Source organism: Nuphar pumila, chromosome 5 (assembly GCF_984573655.1).
Source record: "Nuphar pumila chromosome 5, dmNupPumi1.hap1.1, whole genome shotgun sequence".
NCBI lineage: Eukaryota > Viridiplantae > Streptophyta > Magnoliopsida > Nymphaeales > Nymphaeaceae > Nuphar > Nuphar pumila.
This window is the reverse complement of record NC_143253.1, coordinates 54,368,483-54,395,575: the sequence shown is the minus strand read 5'-3', so window position 1 is coordinate 54,395,575 and position 27,093 is coordinate 54,368,483. Positions and strand designations below refer to the sequence as shown.

Here is a 27,093-nt window from a genome sequence, read left to right as displayed (position 1 = left end):
AACTTTTTTCTTCCCCCAATAGTACCTTCATCTTTCTGTTTATGCCAAAAGTACAGCTGAATTTTGTATGGCAGCAGGAAATAACGGACGCTTGATGTTTGGTTTGTGGTCTGGGTCACCATATGACTCGTAACTGTCTCTTTCAAATATATGGAATGGTTCCCTGCAGCTGGCTAACATTGAGGGGCTTGTGTTTGTGCACTCTCTTTGGCCACCTTTCTTCTAGGGATGCAAACAGTTCAGATCCGGAACAGCTAAATACATTAGGCTTCTTCCCTTAGTCGTCTTGTTTACATTTGCTATACTTGGCTGATCTGGGTGTGGGGAGATCTACAGCTGATTCCTCATTGGGTGAATAAAGGATAAATTTAAGGCATTGGATTCAGTTACGAAGGGGTACGTGGATATTGTTAACCATGTTTTATGGATGTGGGTGAACCATAAGACATGGGATCTGTTCCCGAATGGCTTCATTTTCCAATTTGTCGCAGGATTGGTGGAAGAGAATAATTCAGAGTAAGAGCATCTTATTTGCAGCATTGAACAGATTATTGGACAAATTAAAACGTCCGTCGCTGTTGCTCGTATTGCTGAATGTAGAAAAAGACAGCCTTTGCATGCTAATCCTGGTCACGGAAAATATGTGAAGAAATTTTGAGATTGACAGAAAATGGTTCCATTAACAAAATCTTGCGTCAAATAAGGGTAGGAAATAAATGCAAGTAGATAACTTTGTTAACGAAGCGAGCTCTAACTAGTAGCAAAAATGAATCAGTCGCAAAAATGGAACAATTGATACAGATTTTTTTTTAAAGGCAAGCTGGGCTACCAGTTATACAACTATATTATTGGGTTTTGAAGTGATAACGATTTTTTTTTTAAAGGCAAGCTGGGGTTAGGCAGACGGCTACCAGTGATACAACTATACTATTGGGTTTTGAACTAGCTGCTCCTACCAGAACAAGCGCCCCCTTTGGAAATCAAGTGATAAAGATGGACGAAATATATGGCACCAAATAAGAAGGGGTAGACTAGTGGGAGTAAAGAATGATCGATATAGACATGCAGGCTTATGCGATTTAGGGTATGCTTTGAATTGAAACGATACATGCCAAGTTTAGGTGTCCAACTTTTCAAATGAAGGCAATTCCGAATCAAACTTATCTATTTAGAAGCAGGTACCCGCAAGGCTATTGCTAAATCAACGTCCAGTTAGCTATTAAGGCTAGTCAAACACTTTTACATGTATTTTGTTACGAATGATAATCATTCTATATTTTAAGATAAAACCCGCAACGCCAAAGTAAACTTGTTTGGTTGATTGGATGCCCAATGTTTTACCAAATTCAACTAAACAGTAATTGATTGGTCAAGTAACCAAAAGCAACTGGATTCACCGACATCCCTACATGGAGGATCCTCCTGTTGAATTCGGATGAAACCAAACAGTCCAGCTGGAGTCCCTCCAATCTAACCTAATAGTAATAGACCAGACCTGGCAGCATCAATCCAACTACAGTTAGTGCACGTCACCATGTGTTGGGTTCGAATCCCAATGGTATGTATAGTTGTATAACTGGTAGGGTTCGGACTAACCCCAGCTTTCTCTGTCTAGAAAAAAAATTATAGTTGGATGAGTTTGATGTCAACAGCCAACCCAAGCAATCAAGTGCATCATCAAATCGGAAGAGGATGTGCGCCAGCAAAAACCAGATCTTGGGGGCTCGGAAATAATTACCGTTAATTTATGCTCAATTACCGTTAATTAATTCAAAAGGCTTACGTACAAGAAACCAAGCCACTCGTCATTAAGTCAAAAAGTGGTTATGCATCATGCTAATCAAATCTAACTCAAATTCAATGCAACAAGGAATCAGTTCCCTTCCGCACTGTAAAATAACGCAAAATCATTGATGGGAAAAAAGATGTAGATGACAACTAATTTCCACCTCGAGTAGGGGGAAAATACATCGTTAGATTACCCTGTGGTATTTCTGTCCCGTCCAGTTTCAAAAGCCAAAGTGAGAACCAAACGAAAGCATTGCTACACTAAGATAGAACTTGACCTATAATTTCTCAGCCCACCAAAACCGCTGGGGAGCCTTGCCAGCACAGCCACCACCCTGATTCTTTGTAAGTGTTAGCAGCCTTAGAATCCAAAGAAGCCCAGTTCGCTGGCTCTCTCCTTCTCAAAGGTCTCGAAGTACTGATAGATGATTGTCACAGCAAGCAAGATCCCAGTGCCAGAACCAATCGCACCCATGAAGTCTGCCAACACCGTCAGGGCACCGATGCACACACCGCCAAAGGCAGCTGCTGTGGGTATGTATCTGTTCAGCTCTTTTTGAAGATTAGACTCCCTGTGACCAGGCATCACCATTTGTTGCTCCTATAAAACGGAAACAGAATATAAAGAACTACACCTGAGGAAAATCACCACTTCAGTAAAATTTGCCACAGTAATGCACATCCCATACAAAGTAAAGGCCCTCAGTTTTAGTAAGCTTTGAAATACAATTAAAGTTGCATGACAATAAGGAAAATTACTCCACTAGGGCAAAAAGACTTGGAGTACAAGTAAGAATTACTGTTGCAAGGATTGGAATTTAGAAAATAGATGCAAATCTTTACAGAAGCAGAAAAAGGAAACGAACCCTGTATAAGGAAAAAAATTGAACAAATGAGCATAATATTATATGATACCAAGCCCAGAGCTTCACCACCTAGCAAGTAAAATGACATTAAAGCATTCAACTTCCAGCAAACGAATAGAGATATTTTCCAACATCCAACTGACGTGCTTAGGACAGAATGGGCATCTTTTGGATACAGTGCAGTCACATGGAAGAGCTTTGAATTGTTACTATGTAACAACCGTTGCCCTGTAGATAGCTTAGAAAAAATAAGCACGATGATGATACAGGAATGGGTGTCGAATATCTCCTAAATGTCGGGTTCTAAGTCACAGGGACTGGGCAAACTGCACCCAGGATCATTTGTGTCCATTTTTTGAACCCCAAAAAAAAAATGCTCTCGCCGGCGAACAGGCTGCCCGCGGGAGGGTCGAGGGAGAAGGAGAATAAGACTCGGGGGAAGTGGGGTTTACCTAAGAAGGCCGCGGAGGGCGCTGAAGTCGCCGGCGAACAGGGTGCCCACGGGAGGGGGGTCGCTGTCGAAAGAACGTCGTGAGAGAGAGGGAGAAACGAGCGGTGAGGCTCGTCGGGGTTCCGGTGACTGAGGGAGCTCGAGAGGGAGGGAAACCGAGGGGGAGGAGAGTGTAACAAAGAGAGGGAGAGGGACGAGCGTAGGGGGGCAGGGTAGGCTATCGGTCGGCACTCCAACGAGCCATCGGCCGACGGCTGGAGGTCGTACGGGAGGAGAGACCAGGGCAGGCGGCGGAGGTGGGGAGGGAGAAAACCCTAACCCCTCTGTTGCTTTATAAAAGCATGGGGGTGGGGTATTGAGTTTGGGTATGGGTCGGGTCCAAAACCGACTTGGGTCCGACCCATTTTTTTTAAATCCTGGGTTTTACAGGGGTAGGGTTTTCCGAAACATCACAGGATTTATTTTTTCTTTTAAAACATAAAAATTATATATATACATATATATATATATATAATTTTTTATATTTTTAACGCACCCCCGCACCCAAGTTTTTTGAAAGTGCCGCATGCCGCACCCCCACCCATGTGACATAGGTCGGGTTATATATAAATAAAAGCAACTTGATGTATTGCCAAATCAGGTAGCATACTCGGCAATCCATCAGGTATGACAAGCTCCATCAGGCATTTCCATGTGAAAAAATTGTATGCCAAAGGATGATGCAACTATTTGGTAGAGAACTGAGTTTCTTTTTTCTTTTAACGTTTCTGGTAACCAAAGGAAAACTTTGAACAAACAGCCCCATGACAGTCAAACTTTCATAACCTCTAACAAATCATATTCACATTCAAGTATCTGTGAATTTTTCATAATTCACGGATTTCCCAAGTTTGCTTATAAGACTTGTTTATTTGCCTGAATTATCTCAAACTTCCATAATTCTGAGGAACACCATATCTGTAAACATAGATTTTTTCTTGTTCATCTTGCGTAGCTTTGAGCTTTACTAATTTGTCATATGTGAACTACGCAGGATATCACTGCAAAACAAGATTTTCCTAGAGGAAATATGTAACTTTTAATCCCATGGTTGATAATAGCACTCGATATCTTCTCGCAAGTGTACTACTCTCTTTAGAGACTATAATAGAGCATGCCATAAATGAAGAAAGCTTAAATGAAAATTTTACCTTCAGCTGCTTTGCCACATCCCTAGCAGAGGAGCCAGATACTTCTATCCAAGTCTTCGAAAATAGTGCACATGCTGATAGCATGAAAACAATATAGAAGAGAGCATGGAACGGGTTGGCTGCCATATCTGCCAGGCTGCAAAACATCTTCAAATAATTTGATATGTGGACAAACCAGTGGAATCAAAGGAATGCAAATAGAGCTGCTATTGAATAGGTGCAGATGATCAATTTAAAGCAAGGAAATGAAAAAGCAGACTAATCACCTCGATGGTGCTGTAATGTAGTAAGCAAGACCACCAACAGGAATAAACTGACCACCTGAATATTCAGATTCCTTCCACTTCCCAAGCAAATTTACCAGAAAATTTCCACTGTACCTCCTGTACAGCAACTGCAACAGGCATGAAAAAGACAAGTGACTTCCAATTCACAAGAACCCATGCATATGATCCAACAGTTCCCAAGTGCAAAAGGGAAAGCAATGTGAACCTGAGAAATGAAGTAGAGGTTGGAAACAAGTGCAGATTGCAAAATTATAGGCATGTTGGACGTGTAGAAAAGCTTAATTGGATAAGAGCCTTGTTGTCCACGGGCATTCTTAGATCTCACAGGCAAAACAACACGGAACCCTTGGAAGTAGATGACAATAAGAAAAACTAAAACTGTAGCAAGTAAATTTGTCACATTCGGAAGATTTTGCCGATAGAAGGCCTCACGAAGTGCCCGGACCTTGTCTGTTCTAGTTATCAAAAGGTGGAATAATGCAATAACAGCACCTTCAAACTCTGCCCCTCGACCACTGTTGATTGTCGTAGGGCTGAATGCTTTCCAGATGATACTTTCACTGCATTAACACATATGATTGTTGAGTGTGCATAACTCCATTAGTTAAATACTTAACTAAAAATAAGGCAACATTTTACCAGATATTGGTAGCAATAAATAATGAAATGCCAGATCCAAGGCCATATCCCTTCTGGAGAAGCTCATCCAAGCATATCACAATAATGCCAGCAAAGAAGAGCTGAAGAATTATCAGAATGGCATTTCCTGCTCCAAGTTGGCTTACATTACCATACATCCCAGATAGAACATATGCAACTGCCTCTCCAATAGCAATCAAAATCCCAAGCAATTTTTGTGCACCGTTCCTGCAAAGATAAAGAATATTCCATAAGGGAGATTATGACATATTTTGTCAATAGGTCAACCAGGTTTCCTTTTGTCATGAATCCCAATTCATTAATTATATAAATATGCATTTTAGTTAGGGTATAATTTTCATAACAAAAAACTGATGCCCTTGGAAGCTGTGACCCATAACAAGGGAGCCATATTTCAGAAGCACCTAGTTCCAGCTTCTGAAGATAGCAGAAGCATCCGATAACCACAGTCACACTACATGCATGCTTGTTAATGTATGATAGTATTCATTTTCTCTAGGTAGAAAACCAATACCTAATATTTAATTTGGATCATCAAGATCAATGATATACTCCAAAGTGAAGCATTCCCTCTTTAGACTTAGCTAATACATAGGATACATTATTCTTCTTAGGAAAGGAGTCAAAGGACTCACAGAAGAAGTTTTTCTCCAGTCCACAAAGAAAGACACAACTTAGAAGCATGCAAGTTTAAGTAGAAGTCTTGGCTGTTGACATCAACTTGAAGCACAAGGCCTTAGAGAAGAGTATAATTTAGGGAGTGATTTCAGTTAATTGTGAGCAAATCTAAGACGACAGTGTAGGGAACCAAGTTGTCCAAAATGAATTAGAATTTTCATATATAAGGATGCAACAGGGGACTTGTTTAAAGCTATGTCACAAAGATACATGGACATGAGGACACCTGACACGGGTTCGACTCATAAATTTAAATCTCTATTACATAGAAATGCTATGCTCCTTCATAACTACTCTCTCTATCGCTCTCTCTCAAAGAGAGTTACTATAACAATAACTTCTGGTTACCTTATACAATTATCTGGTTCTTAACATAATCGAGCGTGTAAGTACCCATCTTTGGCCTTGCCAGTAAAAAAATAAAATCTATCATCTATCTAATAGAAGGCTTTTAACCCTTGATATATTGAGGGTTAGTTATTTTTCTCTGTGTAAAACTATTATGAATAGAACAGTTAGCACCCTTCCTACTCTTCTCTATTATCTCTCCTTAGTCCTTATACTTTACGGTTTGGCATTTTTTTCCTTTTTACTGTTTTGCTCTTTTTCTGAAAACCTCAATAGACTCTCTTTCTTTTTCTTTCAATGTTTTAAGTCGATTCATTGCCAGCCTCAAGGATTTTGAGTCATTTCGAAGACCAAGGCAGGGCTGATTCAAAGCAGCAAAAGGTTGTATCCTACTAAATTAGACAACCTGAAAGCATGATGATTTAGAGAGAGAAACCGGGTCCTGGATGGTGGAGAAGAAAGTGAAGGCAATAGGGAGAAAGGTACGCTTTGTGAGCCATGTTCTTGTCTAACATATATTTATGAGTTCTCATATCATAGGGGTGGTATGATTATCACAGAACCAAAGAAATGATTATTGAGACCTCAAGCACATATTTACTTCATTTTTTAATAACATAAACTATGTAAATTGTAAACCTTGATCCCTTAATCCAAAAAAGATACTAATTGTTTCTAGACCAATGCATTTTGAGCCTTAGACGAAAAGACGAAGTGTTTTTCTTTCTTTATCTTGACATTTGCCATGTGTGTCATGGTTACATGCATGTTATTTTCAAAAAAAATTATCTTATCCTGTTACCCTTGAAGTAATTTGAAAAGCTCTCTCTCTCTCTCTCTCTCTCTGTGTTTTGTTTGGTGTAGCGCACCAGCAACATTTCTATTTTTTCAGAAAATAGGACACATGGACACAAATTTTTAATCAATAAAAAACAACCTTTTGATATTTTAATACAAATGTTTTTATTGAAAATATCATTAAAATATTAAAATAATGGTCATCCGTGTCAGCATCCATCTCAGCATATCCATGTCATCAGGGGCACAAATCCAAAATGATGTTTGCCTGTGACATAGGTTTGAAGATTTGATATTTGAGAAACTTGAGAGTTTGTCCTTTTCATAAGTTGCTATCTCATGCTTCTTATATAGTTTTAAACCTAAATACTTTAGATCAAGCATATCCATTGTTAGTTTAATCTACACTAGATTTTTTTTCTTAGTCCTCTAACAAGCAAGCTGGAGCACAGGCAGGATTCAAAACCAGAAACCCCATGCTTACAATAGTGTGAGCCACCAACCCAAATCATATTAATGAGAAATTCTTCCTGACTTGGGGGTATTGACGCTGTCTGTATTCAACCATTACACTATCATAGACTCTTTCCTGAATTCCCATTCTTGATCTATCAAAGTCCCTCAATTGCCAATTTCTTACCAACCTGTGGCAACTTATATTGCATCAGTATATATAGTTCTGTGACTAAATAACATTTATCTTTCGCCAGCCTTAGGCTAAAATCAAGTGTCATTCATGATACAAGTCAACCAGCAGGCATTTCTTTTGTAAATAATTTAACAACCAAATATATGTGCTAAAACCTTCAACCTTCAGCAGAAAATACTTTAATACGTCATGCACATTATGTCAAATAAGAAGAAAACCACATCAGAGAGTTTAAAAGATGCAACCCTCTCCTCAATACACTAACCTCTGTTAGATTTGCTTTCTAGCTGGAAAATCAGTGCTAGAGGCAAATGCAACTCTCATATCCTCATTCCAGAACCCTCTCCCACCCCCCAACCCCCCAAAAATAAAAAGAAAATGAGAGAGAGAGCTTACAGGAGAGCACGATCTTCACGCACACTATTATCAACCTCAATTATCTTTGACCCAGCCAAGAGTTGCATCACTAATCCAGAAGTCACAATTGGGGTGATACCCAATTCCATGACAGTCCCACGGTTTGATGCCAAAATCACACGCATCCAGTAAAATGGATCTGCACCTGTTGTCGAATGTATGCCATACAGAGGTAGTTGACTGCACACCAGAAAAATAAAGAGAGAGATGACCGTATATATAACCTTCTCCCTGAACGGGACTTTCCTTTCAGCACTCTGAACCTCTGGCAAAAATGAAAGGAAAGGTCTAACAAGATGCAACACTCTGAAGCCTCCGCCTGGCATTTTCTTTCCTTGATATCACTGGTGCAAACAGTTTCTGCAAATTATTTGCCTTCATGGTCACAATATTGTAAAGATTCATGCCACAATAAGGAATTCTTTTAAAGCAAATAATCTAACCACAAAACTGGATCTAAAGATTTTAGAAAAACAGAATGAAAATTAACAGCTCCAACACTTTAGTATGCACCAACTATAATGTGTCCAATGGAATCAGAACGATATACAAGACAAGAGAGTGCATACCCTTAAGATCCAAAATACCCACAAACTTCAAGGCAAAGAAAAAAGATGAGCCACATATAAAGCAGTGGCTCAAAAGAATATCCCAATATTAGTTTTGCTTCTCCAGAAAGCACATCAAAATAATTAAGAAAAGAGTTTGTTGAAAAAAGGAAAAAGTTCACAATGGCACCTAATTGTTGGAATGATTAAGAAATTCACCTAATGTTAGGAAATTTTCAAAAAGGCATGAACGTTTTGTTTATGAAGATCAAAAACTAACTTTTTAATGTTAACTGCAGCTACTACCAACTTATGTTGGTCTAGTACAAAGACATTACCATTTTGGCCTCCAAAAATTAGAACATATTCTTTGTCTTATATGTAGGCTCGCAAGGATTATGAATTAGGTGGGTTTTGATTTTGTATCTTCCTCAGTTAATCTTTCGATTTTATTGTTTGTATTTATCCTTAAAATGTAAAGATCATCATCATCATCATGTCACAACAAATTGGTCAACTTATAGAAGCGAGACTTCAAAGTTTGAAGAAAAAGAAGAGGAAAAAAAACGGTTAATAAAATTTTCAAGGTCATATTTGAGATTTCACTATAAATTTAATGGCAAAGCTGTCCTTGAGTTTTTTCTTGATTAACCATGACAAAGTTTATGTGCATTTTAAAATTTTCAAAAAATAGGTGTATTTTTTAATTATGCTGAAAAATTAGGTGTCAATTTGGAAATTAACTAAAAGAAAGTCAATGAAACAGTATGACCTCTTAACACAATCTTATCGTGTATATTCATAATTGACACAGAAAAGACAGACATGCTGTTATCCTTGTTCTAAACAGATAGTTTCACTAGAAATATCTGCGAACAAGACAAAAGTGCAAAGGGATATGCCCTTACATAGCGTCAATTATTTGAGATACTCACAAAATATCGTGATACTTTGTCCTACAATATCTTTTTTCCAAACAATATTTCAGTATGATTGAAATCAGAGTCATGACAAAGACGTTCTGAAAATATCAGCAAATTATCACGAAATGTTTAAAGGGCTTTGTTTTTATCAGATAAAATTTTTGCGCAAGAAGTACCTTAATTTAGTTATAACAGAATAAAGGTAGAACTGCTGCAACGTCACTTGCAAACAAAATGAAGCACAAAAAAGGAAGTTTGCTATCATCATCAAAGACAATATCCACAATAACACGCCGAATATCAACCAAACGCTCAGAAATTGAAATCAGAACACCGATCTAGGGTTTCCATGAACCAGGAAGCCGATCATAGAAGGGCAGAAACCCAATTCGCCTCAATACTCACACCTAATACCAGAAATCATACCTCGTAAACAGAAATCAGCACAAGCGCAAGGCCTAAATCAACGGGACAAAAATCACCGATCGGATTGTAAGAGAAACCTTGCAGATCTAAGATAGAGCTAGAAGCCAACCCGAAAAACGAAAGAAAAGCTCGAAAAATAGCCTCAGGATTCGCAGATCGGGATAGGATTATGCGAAATTCTTTGGGCGGTTCAAAAAAATCAACACCCACGGGGGTACTAACAGTATACATTTAGTAAAAACCAAGCGGAAGAGAAATAAGAAGAAAAGAAAAAAAACTATCTGATTCATTATTCTGTAAGGAACTTTCCGCTTTGACGAGAATTCTAGGTCCAGACGAGATCCCGCGCGCGCACACACAAAAAAGGAAAAGAAACAAAAAACAAATAAAAAACTCCATCCGGCTGGCGCCTAATCCCTAAACCCTCCAGACCTGGCCTCATGAGAGAGAAAGAGAGTACCTTGATCTTCCGTCGGTTCTGGATCTCGCCGGAGAAGGCCGTAGAGGAAGCGTCTACGAACCTAACTGTACGGAGAAGGCAGGGAAAGCTAGGGCTTTGGGGATGGAGACGATGATATATATATATATATATATATATATATATATATATATATATATATATATAGAGAGAGAGAGAGAGAGAGAGAGAGAGAGAGAGAGAGAGAGAGAGAGGAGGCAATGGGTGGGAAGGAAGGAGGGAGGGGGAAGAAGTCAAAGGAGGGTAGGCGAGGACGGAGGGGCTCCCTTCGGACTTTTCGCATCGACCTCCTGCTGCCCCGGTTTTTAATTTTTCTGGAAGCCGTTCATATAAAAAGATGAACGGTATCCAATCAATGCAGCTGGATTGATTATGATCTAGATGACCATCACAAAATTTTTCAGAGCCGTCCATGCTATAGATAGACGGCATCTGAATCATTTAAAATAAACGACTGATAGCGAAGCGATTTTTTACTATAGTTGTTGGATGCCGTTCACCTTAGGCCTGACTCGATCCGACCTCCCTCTCGCACCTTTTGGGGTACGCAACTGACGACGTGTCAATCTGCTACGACACATGAGCCAATTGGATGACGCCATATCGGATGTTAGCGTGGACGGTGCCAGTCCAGCGGTCAAAAATAAGATTAAGATACGACTGCCATTTTTACTAACAAATTGCGTAAATGCTATATTGTCCGGATCAGGTAAGGGAGTCGGGCAGTTGACGCGAAGTTAGGGATAAAATTATAAATACCTAAAATATCGTTTGGGTGATGATGGGTTTTGTGGGTGGCATTGGTAACGCATCCCCATACATAATACGCACGTCCATAGTCACATCTCTCGCAAACTATCACGAGAATCTACCCGAAAGTTTAAAAAACGGTATTTTTTCGTGATATTTTTTCATTTCTACCGAGTTTTTCATCAAAAACATAAATATCGTATTTTAGATGTGATATTTATGTTTTATTAACTATTTGTCTTGAAAAAACTGTAGAGTTTTTATTTGAGATCATTTTTATTTATATTTCTTTATAAAATTTATATTTTTATACTTTACATTTATTTATTATTGCCGATATTTTGCCAAAAAAAGTGAGATTTCTTAAAAAAAATAAATTCTCTTGAGTTTTTGGCTGCCTATATTTTGTCATTTTTAACTTTTGTCGCTAATCTTTATTAAGCCCAGGTGGGTTTTAGGTATATGTACTCTCACGTCCTGATTAGGGATGTAAACAGAAAGGGTTTGGGTTCGGTACTCGACCAAACCAAACCCGTTTACTCGGGTTTTTGGTAGGAAACTTGGGAACCGATTAATAATCGTATGCGCGTTTGATTTTGAGTTTTGCATTCAAACCCAAATCTGACAAAACCCGGAACCTGATTAACTGTAAATGTCAGGTTTCAAAGCTAATCATTTTCCGAGTTTGGTTTTATCTAATTCCATCCCTACTTGAATTGGAAACCAAACCCGATTAACTCGGACTTGGAAATGCCTAAACCCGACCCATGTCCGACCTGTTTACATCCCTAGTCCTAAGTGAAACGACTAAGGACTGGGCTGCCCAAAGGTTGGTACTAATTGAGTGTGAACCCTGGAGTCATCACCCATTTGAAAAATAAAAAATCACCTCGACAGCTGTTGAGACAAAACATTGGCTGGTCATACAACGATATAAAGCCTGGTCAAAGAAGACTTGCGATAACGCTCCTGTTGACTCAAACAGCTTTTGACCATGTTGATGGTTATCCTTGTGTCTCATGGCCCACCTAAACTTTGTTGTGGGTAGGGGTGTCAACGGGTCGAGTTTACCTGAATCCGACCCAAACCAAATCTTATAGGGTTCAGGTATAGTGACATGCAGAAATTGGTAGTTGCTCACTTATTAGGTGCTCAAATGAAGGTCACTCATATTGAGCGTCCATCATGATGTACACTCAGCATCTTTTTTGTGCAAAAATGACTTTTAATGGGGCTAAAATAGAAATAGTAAAAGTCTAAAAGTGCTTAGACTTTTACTGGCGCTATTTTAGCACCAACAAAAGTCTTTTTTGCTTAAAAAAAGACACTAAGTGTCCATCACGTCGCACGATGAACGCTCAACGTGAGTGACCTTCGTTTGAGCACCTAACAAGTGAGAAGCTATGCATCACTCATAAGAAGACCCAGGTTCGATTAATACATAGATCAAGGTATAGTTTGTGAAATTTTATACCAGACCCAGGCCCCCACCAAAGTTCTCATTAAGACCCACAATTTTTCAATGTAAAAATGATAAAAAAAATATTATTTTATCGAGTATGGTCTGGGTCTGGTTCATGTAGTTCTTATCAGGTCTAGGTATGGTTTCTCTTATAGTAGACCCAGGGTTCAGACCCGATACCATACCTGAAAATCTAGTCTAAGTCTAGTTTCACCTGGGTTCGAACCAAACCCGACCCATTGATACCCCTAGTTATGGGGATGTCATCCGACCTGAATCCAAATCATATTGGTTGGATTTGTCAGTCAAATTTAGATCCGATTAATAATTGAATTTGTGTTTGGTATTGACTTTTGCATTCAGACCCAAACCAAACCCGAATTCAGATTCGATGCCAGCTTCGCTGCTTGGCCGCTGCACTGGGGAGAGAGAGAGAGATGGGTGGATGTGGAGAACCACAATTTGATTTTCGCAGCATCCCACGCGATGCACCACCAAACACACCCTTAGGGTCTGTTTAGGAGTAGAGGCAGGCATTAGAAAAAGAAACATACTAGTAGTTGGCAGTGTTGTTAGAGGCGAACGCCTCAGTACCTGAAGCGTACGCCTTAGAGGCGAAGCGCAAGCTCAAGGAACTGAAGCACTATAGGGAGGTGTTTGCAGGTTTGAAGTGCACACTTCATATGGGTGAAGCGCACGCCTCGCGTCGAGATGTGCTTCGCTTTTAAGGTGTACGCATCAGAAGATTCACGACCCTAAATTAATTTGACTCGTTTAAACTTTAACCCATCTTACGTTCTTAACTCTTAAACAAACAAAAACCTACATTTTTTACATGTGTTCCTCTTTGCAACCCAGTCTTGGAGGCTTGGAGCAGACGAAACAGTGAAGGGAAGTAGCAGCAAAAGTTCAGAACTCAGCAGTAGCATCGGCAGTTCAGCGCTTTGCCGAAGACATCACCGCGAGCTACCTGTTGGACAAGGTATTTTTGAATCTCTAATCCCTTTTTTGTTCATCTGCTGCTGTTTTTTTTTAATACTGGAGAGGAACATGATTCTTGGTTCAGTATCTTTTTTGAATACTAAAGGAGAACATCACTGTGAGCTACCAGTTCAGTATTTTTTTTAAATACTGAAGGGGAGCCCTTAACAGATTCTCAAGATCGACTTTTTCTCAAGCTTCTTTGACTTCTCATAAGGAGGAAGAACTGGCAAGATATTAGGGTAAAAGGAGTATTGTTAAAAAGCAAGATCATTTCCTGCAAATGATGAATTTGAAAACCATTGCAGAGATTTGGAACTAGTGCATCGAATGTTTGAATGAAATCTACTGCCTTATAAGAGTATGTTTTAAGAATACTCTTATGAAAAATTTTAGGTTTTCAGTAAAGATTACATATATGATAAAGGTAATAGTTGGAACTAGTTTTTAGGTTTCTCTACATGAAGATGGAATCTGTATTCTAGCTGATCACCAACTAGTAAAGATTAGGGTTTTTAGGTTTTGTTTTACATCTACCAAACTAGTAAAGATTTAGGTATACTTTGCCACAATGCCTAAGCAGCACAACTTATAACATACAAAAAGCAAATTAAGAAGTGGGGGAACAGAGGAAGTATAATTGATTTATTTCATCAAGAACACAAACCACTTGAGAACTTCTCAGTTTTTTCTATAATAGGGACACTATCTAATGTCTCAAAAAATAATACGAAGGCAAGAAAGTAGGAACTTGAAAAGGATGCTGAAGCTCAAGACTCCAACCCTTCCACCCTTTGGGGAGTGTTGATATATATATATATATATATATACACTTCTTGGCATTTCGAACTAATTTTTCATGTGAAAAGTTCACCTGAAATCACACAAACAAGATCATGAGGGGCAAGAATATGGGTATGTATAAGTATTACAAGGCTCTTAACAAGACTATGATATGAAATTTTCCTCTTGGTGCAAAGAGAATTTACAAGGTTTTCATTCATCCAAACAACAATTGGTTTTGCACGAAGGGGAAGGATAGAGAATTATGTGTTTAGTTCTGAATTTAGTTCTTGATCAAATCTATCTCATCTAGGGCTAAGATGTGTTGGAAACTTAAGAATAGTCTTGTATTGAGCGTGATTTTGTTAATTTTTTTTATTATTATGCATGTGTACTATTTGGATTGGATGATAGAGATGCTTTTAAATATATCGTTTTTTTATTATGGATTATATTGTTTTAAAAAAAATCTAATTTTGTGCAGGTGGTTGTTTATCTTAAAAAAAAATGACAAGGCCAGATCCAGCTTGGAAGCATTATTTTGAAGAAGATTTGAATGATAAGGAAAAAAGAGAAAATTTTGTATGTAAGTATTATAAGGTAGTTTATAAAGGTGGTGTAGCAAGAATAAAAGAGCATCTAGTTGGAACTTACAAGGGTGCTAAACCATGTGATCGTGCAACAAATGAGTGACATAATTTTTTGCAAAATACTTGCAAAAGAAGAAAGAAGAAAAACAACAAGAAAAAAATATATTACAAAGTGGTATGAATGAAAGCTTTACTCAAGGACTGATGAGTGGTGAACTTACTTCTCCAACTACTAGTAGAGTTGTAAGTTCACAAACAAGAGGCCCTATGGATCAATTTGTGAGTTCAGAAGCTATAGAAGAACGTTGTGAGATTTTGATTCAGCTTGATACATATGAAAATGCAATTGGTTTGTTTGGTAGACCAGAGGCAATTGGCACAAGAAAGAGAAAAATCAAGGTAATTTCAATTCTAATTGATATAATTTTTTTTCTTACTAATATTTTTTTTTATTTTATTTTCTCAGCTGATTGGTGGAATACATTTAGTGATGAAACAAAAGAATTGAAAAATTTTGCAATGCGAGTGCTGAATATTACATGTAGTGCATCAGGATGTGAGCATAATTGGAGCACTTTTTCTTTGGTAAATAAAGATATTTTCATATTATTGATTGTTCATTGTTGCATAATATATTGCAAATTTATAATTATATAAAATTTTAATTTATAGGTATATACAAAAAGGCGAAATCGCATTGAGCAAGAAACACTCAATGCTTTGGTGTTTATCATGTATAATATGAAGTTGAAAGAAAGAGATATAAGAAGGAAGACAGTTGAGGATCCTTTGTGTCTTGAAAATATTGATTCTAATGATGACTGGATTATAGAAAAAGAAGATCCAGTTTTGCCACAAGATGCATTGGAAGATTCTTGGTTGGATCCAGCTTTTAATTTGGATGATATAGATGTTACTCCTTTTGAGACTTCACCAAGCTCAACTAAGAAATGTAAAAAAGATCCATCTTCAAACAAGATGCATGCTAATAAAGGTATGTCTTGTATTTTACAAATCTTATACTTTTTGAATTTTAAATATTAATTTTGTTAATATTTTGGAATGAAGGTAAAAGAAAACAAGTAGAATATTCAGAAAATGAGAGTGCGGATAATGAAGAAACTGAAGATGAAGAAGAAACTATCCCATATATGGATGGTTCAAATGAAGATGAGATATCTAGTCTTAGTGAAGACAATTTTGTTGAAAATATTTGATATTGTTTAAGGCTTATGACTTGTTAAATATTTGATATTATTTAAGACTTGTGACATTGAAAAGATTCAACTTTATGTTATTTGCCTTTAAGGAGATATTTAACTTATGACTTGTTAAATATTTGATGTTATTTGACTTGAAGAGGTATCTTGTTTACATTTTGTTAAATATTTAAAGAGATATTTTAAATTTTATTTATTCATTTGTGATTCTGTGAATGTTAGTTTTGTACAATAGTTGAGGAATTAACTTATTTTATATTAATTGTGCATTTGAACTCTATTATTACAACAAAAATTCTATGCATAGAAGGTATTTCTAGAACAGGTCGATTTGGAGATGGCCCCACATGTATTCAATATGATTTCATGATTGTAGATATAACTTGTTTTATCTTGCACTATGAGTCTAACTTAATTGTGGTTTACATGTGCATGCATATAAGAAAATGAATAATACGAGTTAATTATAGGAAAGTAGTATTTATTTTATAGTGTCGTTTATTAGTAGTTATTTAAAATTTTTGTTATTTTATTAATATTATATATTTTATTATTTTGATCATGAAGCTTACACTTTTACGCCTCGAGGCTTACGCCTCGCTTCATAACAGGCTCAACGCCTCGCTTCGCCTTATCGCATTTAACAACCTTGGTAGTTGGGAATCAATAGTCTCCCCAAGTCAAACTTTTCATTGTTTTGCATAAAAGAATTGATGAAAACGAGGGGACCTCTATCAATCTATTCATTTCCCTCCTTTTGGATTCTTCCACAAAATGGGGATATTTGTTAATTCTTTCACTAATAAAAGGCTACCAAACTCTTAGAAACCTCCAGTCAGTTACTTATGTAGTCTCTTTTCTCTATCCAATTCATTCTTCATTTCTCCCACCAGCCATTTAAATTGTATAGATAATCCATCTCCAAAGTATCTTTAGTTTATGCGGCCATGGAAGGCCATGTTTTTAATGTCGGTTTCAGACTTGAATTGATTCAGTCGACCGATTCATATTGGAGCTGATTTTGGGCCGATTTACAACGATTTGTACAATATTGAATCGGAAGTAGATAATACATTTAGCAAAACTTTAAAATGCTGGATCCAATGGCAATTTGTTTCTTGATAGGTAAGCTCAATAAAATTTGAACCTGAGACCCCTCTTATAATATTGTAACCTAACTATTCAGCTATCTCTTTTGACCCTAATTTAATGCCGGGAGATGCATTTAAACATGAGTCTCTCACTTATGACATTGAGACCCAACCATCCAGATGTCTGATTCTACCTAAGGATGCACAATGACCCGAGTCAGCTCAAGCTAGTGCTCATTCAAAAAATAAATGAGTCGAGCTTCAACAAAGGTTTAGGCTTGGTACACGTAAACAAGTCGAGCTTGAACAGGTAGTCCAGATCAATTAGGCTCGATAAACCCGATTAGGCTTGGTTCACATAGTTATATAAAGAAACTAGGATTTATTTGTATATTATTTTTTATTCTTGAACCCAAAAAGAGGTGTTATCATAGAGTGACTTGAGTTCAAATCCCACCACTTAAAATAACTTTTGACATAAATTTAAAAATAAATCTAATTTTTTTTTTATAAATGTATTCTGATCGAGCCAAGCCAGGCTCAGACATAGGGTGTTCAAGCTTGAGCTTGAACAACCACTTCTTCTTTAGCCAAGCCAGGCCAGCCCAAGCTCGGCTTAAACCCGACTCGTGTGCATCCCTAATTCTACCTCGTTAACCTCCATGATAGCTTTGTTATGGAAAATAGTAAACTTTTCTTTGTAACATGCATGTCATAGTTGCTTTTTTTTTTTGTTTTTATATTTATACGAAGAAACCACCCCCAAGTTCAAAGACCTAACCATGCTAGCTCTATCTGCCATACTTACTGTCGATATCCTGGCAGTGTAAAATTTCATGGGCTTACCCCTTGTTCTGGGCTGATCTTTCAGAATAAGGACATGTGCAGTGCAGAGCTCTACTGAGTGGAAAATGCATTGAGTATAGAAATGTGCAGTATGTGTTTGCTTGATTGGTGACATGCGGTGGTAGCATGGCACGCGATAGGCATCAACATCATCGTTAGTGCATCGCTATGTGGTGGCACAAACGTAGAGTGTTGTTTGGTTAAGCAGTGTCAGCAGATCAAAGGATGTTGCCTTTGGAGATTTGGTTAAGGATCTCTCAGCTTAAAAGAGTGTTCCCACGCATAGCGGTTGGATGCACGGGAGAGCATGTGGGTTAGGGCTAATTTCCCCAGAGATCACATTAGGTGATTCCAATCGAGTATGGTGACTCAGGGCTAGGTGAGTGAATGCCTAGGCACCAACGAATGAGTTTAGGTGGTGCTCTTCGCTATGGTGTTTAATCATCAACTGGTCTTCGAATTGGAGGTCGAAAGACCTTGTCCATTTGATGGCGAGGTTTTGCGGTGTTGTGCGCATGAAGTCGCGATATGCTCCATGGCATGCGAGGCTAAGGCATTTGTGCATTGTTGGCTTGGGTGACTGGAATTAAGAAAATGTGGCTCGCAATGACACTTGAGGGCTTGGCATGCATCACAAAGGCTTTGGGGATACGCCATACTCCTTGTGACCAGCGTTGGATATTGGTTAAGTTGGTAGTGACGTATAAGTATATTTTGTCAGACGACAATGTACACTTCTATGTGTGAGCAGCAAGATACGTTTGGTTATTTAGGTTGGAGGTGCTAGCCGGTATGAAACGATTATGCACGTAAGTGGCTATCAGATGCGTGACAATCATGTCGGAAGGATCTTTTAAAAGAAAGGAAAGTTCGCTAAGTTAAAGTTCTATTGTGTAAGAAGATTACGTGTGAAAAACACATGTTGTGAGGCTGACTAGGCTACAAGGCTTAGTGCCACACTGGTGTTCCTTGGCTTGAAAGGCACAAAAGTTGGCCTTGGAATTTTAGCCCGTGACAACTGGTATCATAGCAGATTTGGAAACAATGCCACGTTAAAGGATGAGTTGTTTTAAGCAAGAACATACAAGTGCCTAAGTGGTGGATATGTTGGAGAGCCTTTGGTCAGGTTTCTCTTCACGTTGCCAAGGCATGTTTGAAGCACCGAAGCTGAAGTTCGATGCTTCATGGTAGAGTTAGCAAGAAGGCTGGTTTGTTGTAGGTGGATTTGGCTATGTAGAAGGCCAACTATGTAGTCAGCTTAGGACAGTAATGTGCAGTTCTTTTATGAGCATAAAAGATGGTTGTTTTCCTTTATGTCTCAAATGCTTTGCAAGGCACAGTGGCATACAGAAATTGCATTTGAAGAGGATAAATCCTTTGGGTCACAACGGCACTGAAGAGGGCAGTGTTCGCTTATTACGAGCTCACCAACCACCAAGAAAATGCCCTAAGAATCAGGGCTTGTGCGCAACAGAAGGTCTCTATGGAATGTGATGAATCATTGTTGGAGTTGTTGGAGACACGCTAAGGTATGCGATTTAGTGTGTTCAAAAGTTGTGACGACTGCGGGTTGAAGCCAAAAGTGTAGGCACACCTTTGGGTTCGAGGGTGCCTTGGGTGTTGAGGATAGCATGAGGAGAAGCTCAGTTGTCGCTCATGGTTGAGAACAATGCGAGGAGGATTGCCTCGGCTATCACTCTGTATTGAGGGCAATGTGAGGAGAAGCTCGACCGTTGCTCATGATTGAGGGCAGCACAAGAAGGATTGCCTCGGTTGTCGCTCTGAGTTGAGGGCAACACAAGAAGGAGTACCTCGATTGTCACTCATGTGTGTCGGCATACTATCCATGAACCACGATTAAAGGGATAGGTGGTGTGTAGTTGAGTATGGCCGAAGTGACGAAACTTGAAGTGATCGAGCCAGCGAATAGGCAATGAGAGCTTACAGGGGAGTCAAGTGAGGAGAACCCTTAGAATGAGCTTCATCTTATTTTGGCGGTCTCTGCATGGGCCGCATGGTCGAGTGGTGAAGTCAGGGTGAAGGGGGGCTCCCAAGTGGGTAAAGTGGTAGTGTGCAAAGAGGGTACACGTGCAAAGCGAGTTGAGACAGCAAGATGTCGTGCGGGCATGGGAGACCTGCTTGAGAATTGGGACTACGCTGGGGTCTCGTGATTGCAAGAAAAGAAAAGTAACCGAATGGGATGAAGGGCACAACATCCAGATGGGTTGCGTTGTTGAAGGAAACTCCTTGATTGTTAGCAAAGAGATCATCAAGGATGACTATGGCTTGAGTGGGGGAGAGTGTTGCACACAAAGTCTCGGAGAACCTTGCAACGTGCCATTGGTATAGGACTTGGTGTGGTGTCTGGTGCAGAAGAGGTGTGTGCATGCCATAGAGGTGTCCTGTGCTTGAGTTCAGCACTGGACTGTGCAAGGGGCATGGTATGTGCACAGGCATGGTGCAACACAAGTGCGGCAACGGATGCATGGATGTGTGTGATGTGCGGTCGAATTACCCTTGTTTGGGTGAGAAGGCACCCCAATCATATGCATAAAGAGGACAAGTTTGTTGTGCAGGCAATGATGAGACTGCACTGGGGTCTCACGAGTAGAGAATGCTTGATGGTGATAAAGCAGAAGACCTCTGCCTAAGTGATCGAAGGTACATTAAGGAATGAGACTTGGCGTATTAAAGGTTGCGGCGATGGTGAATGAAATCCAGAATAAGTTGACAAGGGTGAAGAAAAATAGTAAACCAAAGATAAGTACAAAGGAAAATTGGCATATCAGTGAAGACTGTGTTCTTACCTACACTGACATTGTCGAAGATGATAATGATTTGAGTGAGAGAGAATGTCCCGGGTCAATCTTTCAGAATAAGGACATGTGCAGTGCAGAGCTCTATTGAGTGAAAAATGCATCGAGTGTAGGAACACACGGTATGCGTTTGCTTGATCGGTGACGTATGGTGGTAGCATGGCACGCGATAGGCATCGGTATTATTGTTAGTGCATCGTTGTATGGCAACATAGATGTGGAGCATTGTTTGGTTAAGCAATGCCAGCGGATCAAAGGATGTTGCCTTTGAGAATTCGGTTAAGGACCTCTCGGCTTGCAAGAGTGTTCTCACGCATAGCGATTGGACACATGAGGGTGCGTGTGGGTTAGAGCTAATTCTCTCAAAGATCACATTAGGTGATTCCAACCAAGTATGGTGACTCAAAGCTAGGCGAGTGAATGCCTAAGCACCGACGAATGAGTTTGGGTGGTGCACTTCGCTATGGTATTCAATCATCAACTGGTCTTCGGATTGAGGGTCAAAAGACCTTGTCGCTTTGGTGGCAAGGTTTTGCGGTGATGTGCGCATGGAGTCAAGATACGCTTCATGTCACACAAGGCTAAGTAATCTGTGCGTTGTTGGCTTGAGTGCCTGAAATTAAAGAAAGGTGGCTCACAATGACACTTGAGAGCTTGGCATGCATCGGTAAAGGCTTTGGGGATGCACCATGCTCCTTGTGACCCGCGTTGGATATTGGTTAAGTGGGTAGTGATGTATAGGTATGTTTTGACCGATGACAACGTATGCTTGCCTGTGTGAGCGGCAAGATACGTTTGGTCATTTGGGTTAGAGGTGCTAGTCAGTATGGGACAATTATGCACATAAGTGGCTATCGGATGCACGACAATCATGTCAGAAAGATCTCTTAAAATAAAGAAAAGTTTGTTAAGTTAAAGTTCTGTTGTGTAAGAAGATTACGTGTGGAAAACATGTGTTGTGAGGTTGACTAGGCTGCAAGGCCTAGTGCCGCACGGGTGTTCCTTGGCTTGAAAGACACGAAAGTTGGCCTTGGAATTTTAGCCCGTGACACCCCTTGCCCCCAAGAGTTGTCATGCTTTGGCTTGTGCAAGGGGTGATGTCGATGAGATTATGAACAAAATATAATCAACTCTCTCTAAATAATTTCTCTGTGAGTTTCTGACAGTTATTTCCACCACTAAATTCCTCCTCCCAAACAAATTCTTGGGAGAACAAGTTTGTCTGTCAGGTCATTTCTTGGTGCCACTCAAAAAGCTTAGATCGAACCATGTGGCTTTCATGTTTGATATCTAGTCCAAACCAGATAAAACCTAGATCCCGATTTCATGACAATCAAAGATTATGGAATTTAGTTTTTTTCACTAATGGAGTAAAGTCCAAGTAAAAATCTACCCTAACATGATCTATTGGTTGCCAAACATTGCTTGCAGTTTGCAAGATAGTCATCAGACATATATTGGATTTCTTATCCTCTCATAGAAAGCCTTAACCAACCCCTCTCGAGTTGAGTGATTTTTCACTATTCTTTGCTAGAGCCCGAATTCATCTTTCTACTGAAATTTGAAATTCTATGTTTTATACTTTATCTTTTTGTTGATACCCTGAAAAAACCCTAAGATAGGTCTTATTCTAATGCTATTTTTTGTGTAGGGGCATTGTACAAATACATGAACACAAAAAAAAAACAATTAATGGAACACACAAGATAGAAGTTTATGTAGTTCATGTTAGCAAAAATTAATGGAGGATGCTATTTACTAGAAGCTGTCATGGTCGATTTGATCTAAGCTTTGATAGACAGTGTTCTCCTTAGCTAATTGATGCCCTTGGTGAGCCCAGGTCACCAAGTCGAAAGGTGAGCAGGGACCCTAAAACCCAAAAACTTAGAATGAAACCCAATAACCCATGTATGCTACCATCAAGCATCCATGGAGGTCACTTTACATGCAACCATTCACATTCTCATAACAGCCATCTCACTCTTATTATGTCGCTTGGTGTACCCGTGTTAAATCAAATCACATCCTATTGTACCCTGATCCAAATGTCCAATAGAAACTGATAAACACTTACATTCATGAGAAGAGTATAAGAGATTTCAATCCCTTATTTTGAGTTGTTTTTCAAAATATTTATTAAAGGGTTCATTAGTGTCACGAGTTTACTTTTTTCAATAAGCGAGTGCGGTGCGACAGTCCTTCCTTACCACCGCAAGTCTTTCTAACGCTCTGTCAGGGGCATAAAATGCTTCGCAAACCCACAACATGCCAAGCAACTCAAGCTGACCAGCCTAACGGCCAAAGGCTGCGTACCAACACCTTTCCATGTGCTGAATCATTTTTATTGGCCCTGCGCACCACTTCGTGCGCAACTGCCTAGCGAAAGTTGATCAAGTGCATTTTCAAATGCATATTCTATGTAGTATGTGTCGCTTAGTGCATAGTCGTCCTATACTAGCTATCACTTCTGAAAGAAGCACAAACTTTGTCTTAGCCTTGCATACCATGGAGCGTATTGCGACTCCATGTGCACGACACAACAAAACCTCGTCACCAAATGAACAAGACCTTGCAGCCCCCAGTCCGAAGACCAGTTGATGATTGAACACCATAGCGAAGAGCACCACCCTGACTCATTCGTCGGCGCCTAGGCATTCACTCACCTAGCTCCGAGTCACCATACTCGGTTGGAACCACCTAAGGTGATTCCTGGGGAAATTAACCCTAACCCACACGCACTCTCGTGCATCAAACCGCTACGCGTGGAACACTCTTGCAAGCCGAGAGGTCCTTAACCAAATCCCTAAAGGCAACATCCTCTGATCTGTTAGCACTGCTTAACCAAACAACGCTTCATGTGTGCCGCAATACAACAATGCCTATCATATGCCATGCTACCACCGCACATCAAGCGAACGCATACCGTGCGTTCCTACACTCAGATGCATTTTTCACTCAGTAGAGCTTCGCATCGCACGTCCTGTTACGAAAGATTGGCCCAGGACAATTAGAACCATTAAAATAGAACCATACACAGTGGAAAATGTTACCAAGAGAGAGATCAGCCTAGTATTTTTCTAACGAAGAAGCACTTCAATTACTAACCAATTTTTTTTTTAGCAGCTGAGTAGTTTGCAGGCGCCCTTCACATTAGATGAGATCAAAGCTGAAAGCAACTGGTCTTCATGGTTTTCCACCAGATTTCTTCTAGTGGTTGCTCTCTATTGAAGGTCTTGGGAAGATCAGCGATTGTTCTTATCCCAAAACGAGACGTTGATAATATTTCTCCATTACGGCCTATCTCCATCATGGGTTATGTGTATCATATTCTTTCTAAAACCCTAGCTGACAAACAGGTTGAAGTTTGTCGCAACAGATTTGATTGTGTCATCCTGGTTAATGAGGCTATACACAACATTTTCAGGTCGAAAAAGCCTGCATTTTATGTTGAAACTAGACTTTGAGAAGGCCTTTGATTCTGTTTCCTGGCCATATCTCCTTGTCACTCTCTGCAGGATGGGTTTTGGGTCTAAATGGTGTGCTTGGATCGACGCCCTGCTTGAGTCTGCTTCTGTTGCCATTAGCATTAATGGTGAATTGGGTGACTATTTTGATCTCAAGCAGGGCCTCCGTCAAGGTTGCTCTCGCTATCACCCATTTCTCTTTGATATAGCAGTAAAAGGCTTGTCGGCTCTATTTAGGAATGCATCCTCGAAAGGTTTTCTATGTCCAATTTCTTTTTACAATACTGATTTTTTCTTGATTCAATTCGCAGATGACTCATTTTTGTTGAGGCTTCGATTGAACAAATGAGCAGGTTTTTTTGCCTCGAAAGGTTTTCCATGTCCAATTTCTTTTTACAATACTGATTTTTTCTTGATTCAATTCGCAGATGACTCATTTTTGTTGAGGCTTCGATTGAACAAATGAGCAGGTTTTTTTGCCTCTTGAAAGCTTTTGGCTTAAAATCAATGAGGCCTTCAAATCAAACAAATGAGCAGACCTTCAAATCAATGAGGCCAAGAGCGAGATATTTCTCTTTAACTCGAACCCCTCTCACCTCCATTGCTGCCACCACCATCAGGTTCTCTTCCGACCACCTATCTCGGTTTGCCTAATGATTCTAAACTCATTCGGGCACCCTTATGGCAACCAGTTATTGATAAGATCGACTCCAAATTACAAGCTTTGTGGGCGAAATACCTCTCCATGGCTGGTCCTGCGTTGCTCATTAAACAGGTGCTTTCATATATCCTTGGCTATTTCATGTCAATCTACAAAATGCCATCAAAGGTTGAAGCTGCAATCATTAAACGAATTAAGACTTTTCTCTGGCAAGGGTCAGCCGATAAAAAGCTTGTTCATTTGGTGCAATGGACAGAGGTTACTCTGCCCACTGAACGTGGGGATCTTGGCATCAAATCTATTAAGCTTCAGAATTCAGCATTAATATTTAAGGCATTAAGTCGAGGCTCTGTGAACTGGCAGGCGTATTTTAAATCAAAGTATGTTCTTGGGGACGACCCTAGCCAATGGAGCCCGCCCCAGTTCTGTTACTTGGTATTACTGGTGCTCAGAATAGACAACCTTCAGCTCATGTATTGGCCCCTCCACAAATGGAAAATCTCCGTGTTTGTGATTATCTTCTCGCTTGGGGGAATTTTCAGTCTCATCCCTCTACACTTCTCTTTTGCAATCTGCTGTTGACCCTCTTCCTGTCAAGTGTATCTGGGGTCCCGGCCCATCTCCCCGCTCTAAGTGCTTTGGCTGGCTAATCCTAAAGGACTGGGTTCTCACCCATAAATTAAGGCCTATGCTATAGAGGCTTCCATGTTCTTAGTGTTTGCCTCATGTGACCTATTCTGGACTTGTCCCTTCTTCTAAATGTTGTTCGCTGCCTCTTGGTGGTTTGATTCAACAATTCTGAAGGTCAATCAATCATTTTTTGCCCATGACCTGCTTCTTGGCTTTGTCCCTTCTAAATGTTGTTCGCTGCCTCCTAGAAACACAACATGAAGGTGGCCATGCAAGACTTGGTTCAAATCAAGAATCTCATTCAATAATCATGCAATTCTCAATTCACTACAATGTTGACACGCTTCAAATCACCATTTGATGCTCTTTAACATATATCTTGGAACCAAAGATGTGATTAAAATCAGAACCCAAGCTTTTCCACAAAAATCATCCAAGGATCCAAGTCTTAGAGCTCGATAGTGTGATAGGGAATCACACTATGACTCAACAAGAATCAAGCTATTACTTTAAAATTCATCACCAGAGGTGAGTTAGATCTGCTACTCACCATTTTTTCTGTCTTTCTTTGATAATTCCTCACGAGAATATGATCTGCAACATGTTCTTAAGTTATTTGGAAGACCTCCTCCAAGCTTCAACTGAGTGAGCTCCTCTAGTTGAGTAGGGCTCCTTGGTGGTTCTTGATGTAACTTGCTTCAATTACAACAGTTTGGATCTTGTTTCTCTTATATCAAATGATGCATTCACTCAATAATATAATTAAGGTGTGAAATTTATTGAAAATTTTATTTTCTTGTAATAATACATGTTTAAGTTTGATGTACGCTAGTGTACAGTAGATGAGGATTTAAATGGACTTGAGATTTTCGGAGTTTGAGTTTTTTTAAGAAATTGGGTGCCAATTGGTTGAACTCATGTGTGCATGCAAAGCATCATGTTGGAGTTCCCACTGGCTGCCATTTTTTGGAAATTATTTTAGTTATGTTATAAATTAATTTTTTGTTTTGATATAAGTGAAAGACCAGTAGTTGGAGAATTGATTCAAGTTGGAATTGAAGTCTTGGGAGATTCCAATCGAAATTGGGTCAGTTATTGTTTAAATTTACGTGGGAATTACAACCCCACATTGGAGTTTTCAAGATCTTGATCTTGATAACTTAAGAATTGTGTTATAGAATTTCTGCATTTGCTCCTATTATTTTTCTGTTGTTGGGTGTATTTTAGAGTATCGAGAAGTGTTGGAGGTTGAGTTTTGGTGATTTGATACCTTTTGGAGGTAGAGAGATCGA

General features: G+C 39.3%; 1 protein-coding gene across 3 annotated transcripts; it reads right to left on the bottom strand.

Moving 5' to 3' along the window:
- Positions 1 to 1,784: 1,784 nt before the first annotated feature.
- LOC149837618 (uncharacterized) lies at positions 1,785 to 11,843 on the bottom strand. 3 transcript variants are annotated; one of them, XM_090006154.1, is made up of 7 exons: positions 10,490 to 11,843; positions 8,112 to 8,492; positions 5,222 to 5,449; positions 4,788 to 5,142; positions 4,562 to 4,689; positions 4,296 to 4,431; positions 1,785 to 2,389 (listed from the first exon to the last, which is right to left on the bottom strand). In XM_090006154.1, exons 2-7 carry the CDS (start codon positions 8,456 to 8,458, stop codon positions 2,150 to 2,152), a joined length of 1,434 nt encoding a protein of 477 aa, XP_089862280.1. In that variant the 5' UTR covers positions 8,459 to 8,492; positions 10,490 to 11,843; the 3' UTR covers positions 1,785 to 2,149. The 3 variants fall into 3 exon arrangements, with proteins under 3 accessions (XP_089862280.1, XP_089862281.1, XP_089862282.1); XM_090006155.1 differs by having other exon boundaries at positions 8,112 to 8,476; positions 10,490 to 10,614; XM_090006156.1 differs by lacking the exon at positions 1,785 to 2,389 and adding an exon at positions 2,484 to 2,655 and having other exon boundaries at positions 10,490 to 10,620.
- Positions 11,844 to 27,093: the final 15,250 nt, after the last annotated feature.